Genomic DNA, 13,262 nt, shown 5'->3' on the forward strand with positions numbered 1-13,262 from the left:
GCTTGTGGTTAGATGACCCTTGACATTGGTATGGGAGAATAGTGATATACGAGAGGGTACCCAGAAAATACCGGAATTATTTTTTAAAAGCTATATTTTTCAGTTTTTATAAAACAACCTTATCCCCTACAAAATAATCTCCAATACAACTAATACATTTGTCCCATCGGTGCTTCCACTGTTCGAAACATTTTTAGAAATGTCTGACAACTTCTCCCTCCTTTCCTTCTTGACCTCTTCATTGTTGACATGATATAGTCTTTTGGGCTTATGCCTTGTCAAGAGAATAAGGTGATTTTTTTTACTTTTCGCAGAGAACAGTGCTCTGCGCTATCAGAAGAAATCTCGACTGTCCAATGGAAATGGTACGTTCATTCGTCACCAGATGGCTCCCCGGGCGCGGTCAAATCGGTGTCTTTTCATGCCCCTTTCCATGCGTGGAAATAAGATAAAGTCACAAGGAGTAAGGTGTGTGTGGGAGCGGAACCATGACATATTTAGCCAGAAGCTGTCTAACAGAGATGGCTGTGTGTGCAGGTGCGTTGTCGTGGTGGAAGAACCAGTCTCCTGTCTGCCACAAATCGGGTCTTTTTTTTTACTAACAGTGTTGCGCAATCTTCTTAAAACTTCCAAATAAAAAGTTTGATTGAGGGTCTGCCTTCATAAAAAACGAAACAACAACAAAACAGCGCTAGCATAAACAATCACTGTAAAACAATAGAGCAAGCCACGTCGACAACACTGGCGGTACTGAAATGGCAATGGGTTGCGCTGTACACACCTAGCGGCAAAAATGCGTGCCACACAAGCTTCACCCACGGCAATGTTATTCCGGTTATTTTTGGGTACCCCTTCGTATATATAGAGCCTTGAGACCATAAAGCCGCAAATCTGATCTAAGCCTAATCGTCAATTAATTGAAGGAAGGAACAAATGTCAGTATGTCGATAGTTGTCACAAGTGAAAATCCTTCATAAACCTCTGACTGTGGTGATCTTGTGTCAAGTATCAGGCCTATTGTATTACGTTAACAGATCTATCCGTTTCAATATCTTTGGTGTAATATTCTGCAGTTAAATATCTACAACATCCGCGGATAACCATTCGCGTATGAGGATGCGGGTGCGGATGAAGGCAGTGCGAATGTGGAGCGAGGGCGGATAAATTTTTTTCCCGCACAGATTTCTATCTTAACTGTCTTAATTCCATTCATTTATCTGGAATTCTAAAAAAATACAAGCCTTTTTACCAGAATCTCCTTGCATGTTGTATGTTGTTTGCCCATTGGCTTTTCTACCTTTTAGTCTCTCCTTTCGAGTGATTGTACCATGCTATGTCATGTGCTGCATAAATAAATACATAAAATAAGTAAATAAAATGCATGTATAATATTAGATTAGGTTATATTTACACTATCTTCTGCACATTTCCTTGCTTTTAAACGTTTATATTGGTTCATTTAAAAATTGTGCAGCTCACATATGATTTCTTTACCAAGTTGGCTCTGCTTTTGGAATATCACTTCACAGATAGATACACTACCTGATCAAAAGTATCGGGACACTAATGCGGAATAAAACCCTGAATGCCACCCGCCAGTATAAAGAGAGGTGGGGAGTATTGTGTTGCCTGTAGAGAAGTAGTAACAGCGGAATTGGTCGGTCAAGAGAGTTCCATGACTTCGAACCTGGACTAATCATTGGATGTCACCTGAGTAACAAATCTTTCAGAGACATTTTAACCCTTCTAAAGCTGCCAAGTCTACTGTTGGTGATGTGATTATGAAGTGGAAACTCAGAGGTACTATCGCAGCTAAATCAAGACCAGGAAGACCTCGTATAATGACGAACAGGGACCGTCGAGAATTGCACTGGGTGGTTAAAAGAAAAACAAGAAATCGGCAGATGGAATCACTCCTGAGTTCCAAAGTGCTACCATCTGACAAGCCAACGTAATGACTGAGCGTCGAGAGTTAAAAAGAAAGAAGTACAATGGTCGAGCAGCTGCTCATAAGCCAAACATTTCTGTAGTCAGCGCTGAGCGACGCGTGAGGTGGTGTAAAGGGTGATGCCATTGGATGTTGGATGACTGTAAACGACTGATTAACATGATAGATCACACTATATCCCGTGGAAATCCGATGGAAGTGCTTGGGTTTGGCGAATGCCTAAAGAACATTATTGAAATCATGTGTAGAGCCAACAGTAAAGTATGGAGTAGGTGGTATTATGGTATGGGGGTATCTTTCGTGGTTAGGGTGTGGTACCCTTATTCCACTGAAGAAAACACATGCGTAAGGATATGAACACATATTAAACCACTGCATACTGCGTACAGTGGAGAACCAGTTCGGAGACAATGATTGTATCAGCATGACAATGGGTCCTGTCATACAGCTGTATCTGTGAGGCAATGGTTTGTGGACAATTACATTCCTAAAGTGGACTGACCTGTCCAGAGTCTTGACCTGAACCCTATGGAACACCTTTAGGATGAGTTAGAACGTAGACTTCGCTCCAGGCCCCAGCGTCCAACGTCACTACCTTCTCTGGTTTCGACTCTTGAGGAAGAATGGTCTGACATTCCCCCACAGACATTCAGACACCTATTTGAAACTGTCCGCAGAAGAGTTCAAGCCATCATAAAGACGAAAGTTGAACTCACCCCATAGTAATCTCTAATAATAGGGAACGTGAGAGCCTCCGTGGCTCAGGCGTCAGCGCGTCGGCCTCCCACCGCTGGGTTCCGTGGCTCAAATCCCGGTTACTTCATGTGAGAATTGTGCTGGGCAAAGCGGAGGTGGGACAGGTTTTTCTCCGGGTACTCCGGTTTTCCCTGTCATCTTTAATTCCAGCAACATTCTCCAATATCATTTCATTTCATCTGTCAGTCATTGAAAATAAATAAATGGCTCCAGAGGAGTGCGGCAGGCTTCGGTAGCCGGCACAATTCCTATCCTCGCCGCAAGATACGGACTTAATTCATTCCATCCCTGACCCGGTCACTGACTGGAAGACAAGTTGTAGGACTTTCAATAGGGAACGTGATACGGGTAAAGTCTAAGTGCAATTTCAAGTAGGTGTCCAGACTTTTGATCAGGTTGTATAGATGGATAGGTGGAGAGACAGAAAGATTGATAAAAATGTATTACTCTATCAGCGAAAATCAAATTATCACAAATATGTCTTTCAGTAAAATATGTGATGTGATGTTACCTAGCAACCATGCAGGCTGTGATCTGAAGTATTGATGGATGGCCATGACATATAGATCCACGAACTGTACAGCTCTCAAGGTACTGTTACTAGGTAACATCACGTCACACGTTATGTTACTTGACACTACTGTATTTCGTTACACAAGTTTCTAGGTGACTGCAAGCTCTAAGACATATTTATGTCAAAACTGTCAGTTATACATACACAAACACAAACGGTGTGATTGGACACGGTATCTCCCACACGTAAGCGTAAGTGAATGGGATGAACCAACCGAGGAATAAACCCAGCGCCAGAAGCTTCTTCCCCAGTCGAGGGTTCTTCCAGAGAGTAATGAGCAGAAGTGGGGACAGGCAGTAGAGCTGGGTGTCCGCCGATACGTACCACGTATGCAACATGCACTGCAACACACAAATCACATGATAGTACAGCGGTTCCCACATGATGCCATTGCTAAGTAAGGGTATTGCACGGAATCCTTTATGAAAAAATGCTTAATTAATTATACATTGGTAGAGTAATTAGATAAATGAGACTTTAAAAACCAGAGACAAGTACCTACTTCTACAAAAGTTGTAATAATTCTTTCTTTCTTTCTTTCTTTCTTTCTTTCTTTCTTTATTTCTTTCTTTGTTAATTTGTTTACCATCCAGGCTCGGTTTATCCCTCGGACTCAGCGAAGGATCCCACCTCCACCTCCTCAAGGGCAGTGTCCTCAAGCGCGAGACTTCAGGTGGGGGGATAAAACTGGGGCCTTGCAGAGGAATGGGAAGGTTGGAAAGGACAGGCAAGGAAGAGGGATGGAAGTGGAAGTAGCCTTTTAGTTAGGTACCATCCCTGCATTTGCCTGGAGGAGAAGTGGAAAAGCACGGAAAACCACTTCCAGGATGGCTGAGGTGGGAATCCTAATTGCATAATTTTACTTATCAGCAGGCATTATTACATGTACTGTATGGTCCAAACTTCAGCTTTCTATGCCTAACAGTTCCTGAAAAACATTTACCTATGTTTACAAAAAATGTAGTATTGAGAAAAAGTTATTAAAATATAGTAATTACTTCCACAGTTTAGTATTTTATGCAATTGTTAAGAATATGAGAGAAGTCAAAAACATAGTTATGTAGTAAATGATTGTACGCTGTACATATCCTACATATGAAAAATACTGTTTTAGAAATTGGGATAATAAATAGTTGCTTGGTTCTTAAATTTCCTTTTGTGGCATTGAAGGACATCTGTTGAAGAACACACGAGCTGTCTATTGTACCATTCACAAGTTTAATATGCTGTTCCATAATGACGTGAAGTTAAACTCATTCAGAAGTTCAGTGTAGTGAGTGGTGCTTCTGGGAACATATCTCTGATATCGTTTGTAATATAAGCTTACCGGACAAACAAATTAGCCACCCTAGTTCGCATGCACGGATGGATCGTGAAGCCTGTACAGATGGCGCAACGAACGAGTCCCGTGCTCAACGGCACGCGCACTACCTCTGCGTGAGCATAAGGTAGTAGCGATCAGTGAGGCATTGATGTTTCAAGCGGACAGTGTACCTCAACATAGGTAGATGTAAGGATGTGACAGAGTGGCAAAAAGGAGGAATCGTGATTGGCCGTCCCTACACCCATACTGTGCGTGAAGATGCTGGATTTGTTAGTATTTCGCAGTGGACTGTTCAGCGTGTCTACAAGCAGTGGTGTATTACACGTGGCCACGAAACACGACATCAGAATTGCGGTCGGAAAGAGATCCGGACTGTGAGGGACCGGAGACGCGTTTCAAGGCCTGTGAATCAAAATCGCTTCCAAACCCGACAGGAGTTGCTGCAGTCAGTGAATAAATGTCCATCCCAACCCGTTGGCGAGAGAACATTGCGACGGGAACTACAGGCGATGAACCTTTAGAGTCGGTCACCTCGTAAAAGGCTATTGCTCACACAGGGACATAAATCTGCGCGTTTTCAATGGGCTGGAAATGATCAAACGTGGATAGTATCTGACTGGTGGATCGTAATGTGGTCTGACGAATCACGTTTTTGTCTGTATTCCAATGACACACGTCATCGAGAGCACCGAAGGCCAAATGATGCATTTCATCCTTTGACGTGTACAAGGTCAAATTAAAGCCGGAGGTGGGGCTGCGATGTTTTGGGATGTTTTTCGTATCATGGATTGGCTCACTCACTGATGTGACCACTAACATGAACCAGCATGTTTATTTAAACAATTTGAATGGCCAGGTGTTGCCTTTCGGTCAACATCTGCATGATGAGTTATGCCACTGATAGCTTTCGAAATGACAACAGCAAACTTCATCGGGCTGGACGCATATGTGACTGGTTTTATGAACACTCCTCCACCCTATCACATCTCGATTAGCCTGAAAAATCACCTGACTTGAACCCCATTCAAAATGTATGGGACATACTGAACGCCGACATCAGCTTCCCCGTAGTTTGGTGGAATTGCGCGATCAGCTCCTCAGCGAGTGGCTTAACCTGGGTGCGAAGTGCGTGCACAACCTTGTGGACCCACTTTCTAACTGAATCCAGACGGTTATGATTTCTCCACAGGTGACTAATTTTTTGTCCGGTGACCTCATAACACACTATGAACTGTGACATTACTAAAATTCCTCGTGCTTCTTATTAAAAAAGCCAATTTCTTGTAGCTCCCTGACCGTGAAATCAATGTGCTTCTTGAAAGATAAACTAGTTGGCCGTGAGGTTAGGGGTGCGCAGCTCTGAGCTTCCATCCGGGAGATAGTGGGTTCGTACCCCAATGTCGGCAGCCCTGATGATGGGTTTCCGTGGTTTCCTATTTTCACACTTTCGCTGTACGTTTATTAGGGTCACGGCCGCTTCCTTCCCACACTTAGGCCTTTCCTATGCCATCGTCACCATAAGACCTACCTGTGTCGGTGCGACGTAGGCTAAAGCAAATTTACATAAAACTGTGTGTTATGCGGATTCCCAGATCGTTACGTATTTATAATACTGAGTAAAGATAAACAGAATAAATGGAACATTTTACTTAATATTTTTCGTATGTATTGCTTCAATTATGTTTAAAATTAATCAATTACGTTATTTGGTACTTTCCATCCAAAGAATCAGTTACAAACTATTTAGAATATGTTAATCTTGTGTCAAATAATGGGGAAACTTGTTCAATACATTCCTATACAGCAATGTTTACCTTTTCTTTCACTATACTAGACCTTATCTGATAAAAATAAATGTATTCTTAAGAGGAGTTATGACTTAAAAATTTTGGACCAAAATAGCTTTTTCTAATTCGTAAAAATATAGTCCATTCCTTTCTCCATCACGTAATGGTATCATTCAAGTCACTCCGCCATTTTTAGAGCTCTTGGTTCCATTTAAAAGGAGAGTGGTATGTATGTATGTAAAGGTCTACGACACGCCCTAAAGTACCACAATATGCTATGACCTTGCGGCTCAGGGCAGAAAGAAAAGCTGTGATCAAGTGAAAAATAAGAAGAAGACATCAGAAGTGGAAGAAAATATCCAAGTAAGAAAGAATCAGAAGGTCTGAAGGGGAGACATGGTGCGGGGCAGTTCTTAAATGAGTAGATATGCCTTTGCTTTTGTTCTCGCTTCGCAAATGTTCAATATTTTGTTCTGTACAAAATGCCCCTTGGGATGCAATTCTTACTGTACCGGGCGGTACACCTCCACGCCGCTAATTCGAACTTTGCGCCAGTTGGAACTCCCCTACTGGAGGAAGTCTGAACTTTATCTAATGTTTTAATTTTCAAGTTTCTTAGAAGATGTCACTACTTGGAAATTTTGAAGTTTCTGAACTGGGTCGTTTTCGATGTATTTTTGTTTTACCTGTAGTAAGAAGTGTGAACTTTCTCTTCTAGAGGACACTACTGAAGAACTACAATGGTGCACCCTAGTGCGAAGTGAAAGAACTGTTTTTTGGAGAAATTTTTATTTCAAAAGTTTGTTCCTTGTTAAATTTCTTTCTGTTATTGTTTAAGTTGGCTGTATAACCCTTTCTTTCCCCTCGTTTTAAAATTAGCCAATCCCGAATTTCTTTAATTAATTTATAACCAATCAGGTGTATCTTCTCCAACTTGAATGTCTTGCTTAACCCTAGCCAATAAAGTTTTTGTGGGCGGGTGTTCTCATTCCTGAAACGCCTCGAACTTTCCGCGAGAGTATTTAAACTGCTGATTTTCGGGTCTCTGCGCCACTTCAGTACCAACTTTCAAAGTGTAAAGCACGTAGCAGGGGGCGGGAAGCGCCTCTTTCTTCGGGCAGCAGTTCAACAACAAGGTAATGGCCGTTTAATAACTTCTTTTCTTGCTAGCTCAGCAGTTTAACTCTCGGGGCGGGTCCGAAGCGTTTCCACCATGTAACTTTCCCTAAAATGTAAAGACTCTTAGCATCTATTCTCTTGTAAAGCTACATATTGGGATAGAGAGTGCTTAACCCTCTCGAGCTCCCACTCATATTGTTTTGAGGTGAACTTATTTTTCATAACCGATTCTTCCTTAACGTAATGTAAATTGTTTCTTTCTAAAGTCACCTCTTTAGTATGGGATTAGCCCTTGCATTAGCGGCCTAGAGCCAGATTAGGTTTTCAACAAAATGTATTAGGAGTGCAGATCGCCTCCTCTCAAATTGTTATTTTGGAGGTCATGTAATTAACCTTTTTTTTACTTGATAGACCTCAGTAGGTTGGGTATTTTACCCCGGTGTCTATGTCCTTAGAGGACAACTTGAAGGTGGAGTTTGGTGTGGCCTTTGATAGGCTTAAAGTTGAGAGCGAGTGGCTCTTCTTTGAAAATTGAGTGTGTATGCCTCGATGAGGCTTTTCTGTGTAATTTAGAGCAAGTGCTCCTGGGCATGAATGGGGTTTTCTGCCCCTCTGTTAAAACTTGTTTTGGGGTAAAGTTGGGCTAATTGCCCAAGAATTGTGAGTTCGGGGCTCGAAGCCCAAATCCTGTAAATACTGTAATTGTAATTTTTTACCTTGCTAATCTGTACCTGCCATTATTGTTATTTCTTGATTTTGCTAAGAAAATATAACCTTGTTAAATTTTATCTTAACTTTAATTTCATATTTTGAGGCCCGTTCACCCCCGCACCTTCTTTCACCTCTGCTAATCCACCAAACCACGGTAACACTTACCATAACTCGTTTTAACTCGGTGACATTGCTCTGAGAGGTACTAGTATTTTAATTTGTAATGGTTTTTTAAATCCTTTAAATTTAAATATTAACTTTGATATTCAGTTTAGGATTAATATAGTTTATCTTTAAAATTCAGAAACAAAATTTTAAAAATTTCTGGACACAATAGTATTCATTTCATACTAAAACACATTACTATTTCTACATATATTAGGTAAATGTCAGCAAAAGTTCAGCTTGATAAAAAAAAACTCTTACGCAAAGAATTTTTTACGAGACTACTTTTTAAGCATAAAAATTGAAGTAACATTTGAATCAGTACAGTCACACGCCTCTAATTTGATAAAACTTGTGTTATTTGTACCTGATTACAACACCTAAATTTGTTAAAAGTCGGATAAAATCTGTAGATTTTTTTTTTCAAAATTCAGTCCTAACTCCCCTTAAAAATATATCATTAAAAAAGAAATTTCCAGTGTAAAATATACAATGAACACAAAAAATTGTTACCGGATTTGTGTAGTAATAATTCTTGATGTAAAACAAAACTTGCCACCATCTATCAGAACAGTCTTCCACAAATATATGGTTCCACATAGGTCCGGTATTTAGTTTATTGACCAGTGAAGCTTGAATCAGTAGGACAGCCAGCAGTGTAGGGGTGAGCCTGGATTGGAATGAAATTAAAACATAGTTAGAAATGGCATTATATACAACTACACAAAATATGTTTCAATATTTTTATCTCCTTGATCGAACAGAAGCACAGATTGACGAGCAAGGCCTCACCACACGCCTATTTTACACCAGCCGGCTCGGACCCAGATTGGCGCTCATTGTCCGGCACGACGGCACCGTTTGTTTGATGCTTCATGATGTGCTCATGGAAAGACTATCATATGATTGCCCATTGCCTTCCTTATCCTGTGCTGTTGCTCCGTTGAGGATTCATCTGCCTTCTTGAGCAAAAGAGTGCCCATACACCCCTTCCACCCGATCCATCGTTCCGAACAAATGCCTGTTAAGGGCTAGAGTTGTCCATACTTATGTATAAGGGTCAGTCAAATGAAAACCGAACACCCACCGTAACACATACTCTTTCTTTCTTTCTTTCTTTCTTTCTTTCTTTCTTTCTTTCTTTCTTTCTTTCTTAATCTGCTTATCCTCCAGGGTTCGTTTTTCCCTCGGACTCAGCGAGGGATCCCACCTCTACCGCCTCAAGCGTGTCCTGGAGCTTGAGACTTTGGGTCGGAGATACAACTGGGGAGTAACCAGTACCTCACCCAGGCGGCCTCACCTGCTATGCTGAACAGGGGCCTTGCGGGGGGAAAGGAAGATTGAAAGGGGTAGACAAGGAAGAGGGAAGTAAGCAGCCGTGGCCTTAAGTTAGGTACCATCCCGGCATTTGTCTGCAGGAGAAGTGGGAAACCACGGAAAACCACTTCCAAGGTGGCTGAGATGGGAATCGAACCCACCTCTACTCAGTTGACCTCCTGGGGCTGAGTGGACCCCGTTCCAGCCCTCGTACCACTTTTCAAATTTCGTGGCAGAGCCGGGAATCGAAACCGGGCCTCCGGGAGTGACAGCTAATCACGCTAACCACTACACCACAGAGGCGGCAACACTGTTGTTACGTATCGATACTGCCATCGCTATGGTAGGAGAACTGCATAGTGACAACTCACAGGTGCACGCAGTTGTTGGTGCAGGGACTGGTCTGGTGTGTTCGTCCAGCTGTAGAAACGGAGACAAGCAAAGACGTGGTTTTTTTTTTTTTTTTTTTTTTGGCGGCTGAGGATACTGGAGAAAGCGAAATCGTCGCATGTCTGCTGTGTATGAAGAACACTGACGAGTGTTCACGAGTGGTATAGGAGATTCGGGAAAGGGCGCACATCAGTGCAATATGTGATAGGGTTGACTGAATACCTTATCCGGGAAAACCGACGAATCACGGACGAAGAAAAACATTCGCGGATATCGGTTTCATTCGGACGAGAAAGTGCAAGAGTGGTTGCGGCTATGGATCCGTCAGAGACCTATCTTTTTCTACAAAACTGGAATTGATCGTCTCGTCTCCCAGTAGGATAAATGTATTAACACTTTTTGTAATATACTTTTGAATAAAAACATTCCATGGTCACGTTGTAGCAGGTGTTCGGTTTCCATTTGTCTGCCTCTTATACTTAGGGCCGGTATTATAATGAGGGTTTAAACTGAAGATTAAGTTAAACTGTAACTTTAGTTTAAACCGATGGTGAGTCTTATAACAGCCGGCCTAAGTTAAACTGAGGTGAAGAAGGAAATATACGATCTTGGTAGCAGTGGCGTGCGTGAAAAGATGACTGTCAATAATGTTCTGTTTACTTCTCGTAGGCAAATGGCGGATAAAAGCAATGGACGTTGTCTTAATTTTACTTGTAACGAAATAGAATTGCTTGTGCAATTAGTACAGAAATATTTATATAGTCCGTGAAAAAGTGGTCTTACTACGGGAGGCATAAAACCGCAATGCTATTAGTAGCTGACTGAGGGGTTCTACAGTATTATTTCTGAAATAAAAGGAAGTTCTTTATTTTCTAAAATTTACACTTTTGACATTCAAACAGTTCAAAAAGTCATTTTTACGTTCTTGCCTTTTCGTTGCATGTTTTATTCTAGCACCAATTTGCTGAAATAGGGTTATGACAGTCTGTTTTGTAAGCCTAAACCTATTTAAAAACTATTTTTCATTCCATATATGAAAGTAACGTGCCCTTGCTCAAAAACACATGGTGCCCGTGGTCGTCCAATAATTTGAACCACTTCTTCATCACCGCTTAGTATTTCTTCAAACACCTTAAAAATAACTTCGAGATCCATTCATTCTGCCATATTGTAAAGTTATGTATTCTTAAACTTCAGTTTAATCGGTAGATGAGTGGCAGTAAAATTAATCTCTAGTTAAACTTAAGATTAAGATTTATAATACCGAGCTCGATAGCTGCAGTCACTTAAGTGCGGCCAGTATCCAGTATTCGGGAGATAGTAGGTTCGAACCCCACTGTCGGCAGCCCTGAAAATGGTTTTCCGTGGTTTCCCATTTTCACACCAGGCAAATGCTGGGGCTGTACCTTAATTAAGGCCACGGCCGCTTCCTTCCCACTCCTAGCCCTTTCCTGTCCCATCGTCGCCGTAAGACCTATCTGTGTCGGTGCGACGTAAAACAACTAGCAAAAAAAAGTTTTATAATTCACGACTAACACATAAACCGAAGTTTAAACTGAACCAACAGTTTAAACCTCTATTATAATACCGGCCCTTAGGAGTTCCAGTAAGGATGAAAAGAAGAGTGCATATAAGTCACCCTCTACAATAACATTCCTTTATGGGTCGTCCCCACATAGCAGATTATTTTATCAATAGTTCTGCATCAGGGTCAGCACCACCATTTCCATGCCCGTACGCCCCAGAAACATTAAGTTGCATGTTATCTTTTAGAGATAAACCTAGAATTTCATGTTTCTCATCTTTTTTTTCGTAGCTTATAAATTCATCTTTCAGTAGCAAGACACTCCCCCTCGCCCGTTCCTATCCTATCTCTGCGTTGAAATGAAATGGCGTATGGCTTTTGGTGCCGGGAGTGTCCGAGGACAAGTTCGGATCGCCAGGTACAGGCCTTTTGATTTGACACCCGTAGGCGACCTGCGCGTCGTGATAAAGATGAAATAATGAAGACGATACATACACCCAGTCCCGTGCCAGCGAAATTAACCAATGATGGTTACAATTCCCGACCCTGCCAGGAATCGAACTAGGGACTCCTGTGACCAAAGGCCAGCACGATAACCATTTAGCCTTGGAGCCGGACTTATCTCTGCGTTAAACACTCCAGACACGTGATAAAATGTCGACATCCATCATATAATTTCTCAGCCCTGATTCAGCACCTATTAAAATATCGTGTAAATATGTACCTTATTGAAAATCCACAGCTTATTTCCAGTCATTCGACCAGGTCAAGAATGGAATGAATGAAGCCCCCATCTGGCATCGATGATAGGAACTGTGCCGGCTGCCGAAGTCTGTCGTACTCCTCTGCGGCAATGATTAATGAATGACAGATGAAATGAAATGATATTGGATAGTGTTGCTGGAATGAAAGATGACAGGGAAAACCGAAGTACCAGGAGAAAAACCTGCCCTGCCTCCGCTTTGTCCAATACAAATCTTACATGGAGTGACCAGGATTTGAACCACGGAACCCAGCGGTGAGAGGACGGCGCGCTGCCGCCTGAGCCACGGAGGCTCCATGTATCTTATTAAATTACTTAATTCTATACCTTTTTATACAATACTTCTACATTTCAACACTAAGCGTTTTGAGTCATTCTTACTTGACTGGCAGCTCTTATATGATCATTACCCAGGGGCGTAGCCAACGAGTGGGCGGTTACTGGGGTTTAGAACCTCCCCCCCCCCCCCCCGCCACCCATGGAATTTTTACAAAATAATATAAACAGAAACTGTTAAAATGATGGCTCTATTGAACATTCACAGAGACATAATTGTAAAAACAACAGATCTCGTGAATCTACCTTCTAAGAAGGCTCCAAATTTGGATTTTAGATCTAAACTGAACATACTGTTCACCTTAATCGTATTGTTCTTGTTCTGTATTTTAATGTAATATTTTGTCCTGTACTGCAATTTGAATATCAACAGAATTTACTTGTATCAGTGTCCTTATAATGACACTCATGTATGGGTGCACCACACACGCACAAGCACCCTCACTATGTTCTATCACAGTTTTGTAACCATTACACCACCCTCCCCTCCTAATCTATCGATCCTGGCTTCGCTACTGTCATTACCGCTCCCCACACCACCCCATTT

At 41.8% G+C, this 13,262-nt stretch overlaps 1 protein-coding gene across 1 annotated transcript in view; it reads right to left on the minus strand.

Annotated features, from left to right (window-relative positions):
- Positions 1–13,262, minus strand: part of LOC136866645 (nose resistant to fluoxetine protein 6-like) — a 188,418-nt gene that overhangs the window by 78,939 nt on the left and 96,217 nt on the right. The window contains exons 4-5 of the mRNA XM_068226790.1: positions 8,898–9,054; positions 3,423–3,619 (exon numbers count right to left, since the gene is read on the minus strand). Coding sequence (XP_068082891.1) covers positions 3,423–3,619; positions 8,898–9,054 — 354 coding nt within the window. The remainder of the gene's footprint in view (positions 1–3,422; positions 3,620–8,897; positions 9,055–13,262) is intronic.

This window comes from Anabrus simplex, chromosome 3, assembly GCF_040414725.1.
Source record: "Anabrus simplex isolate iqAnaSimp1 chromosome 3, ASM4041472v1, whole genome shotgun sequence".
Lineage (NCBI taxonomy): Eukaryota > Metazoa > Arthropoda > Insecta > Orthoptera > Tettigoniidae > Anabrus > Anabrus simplex.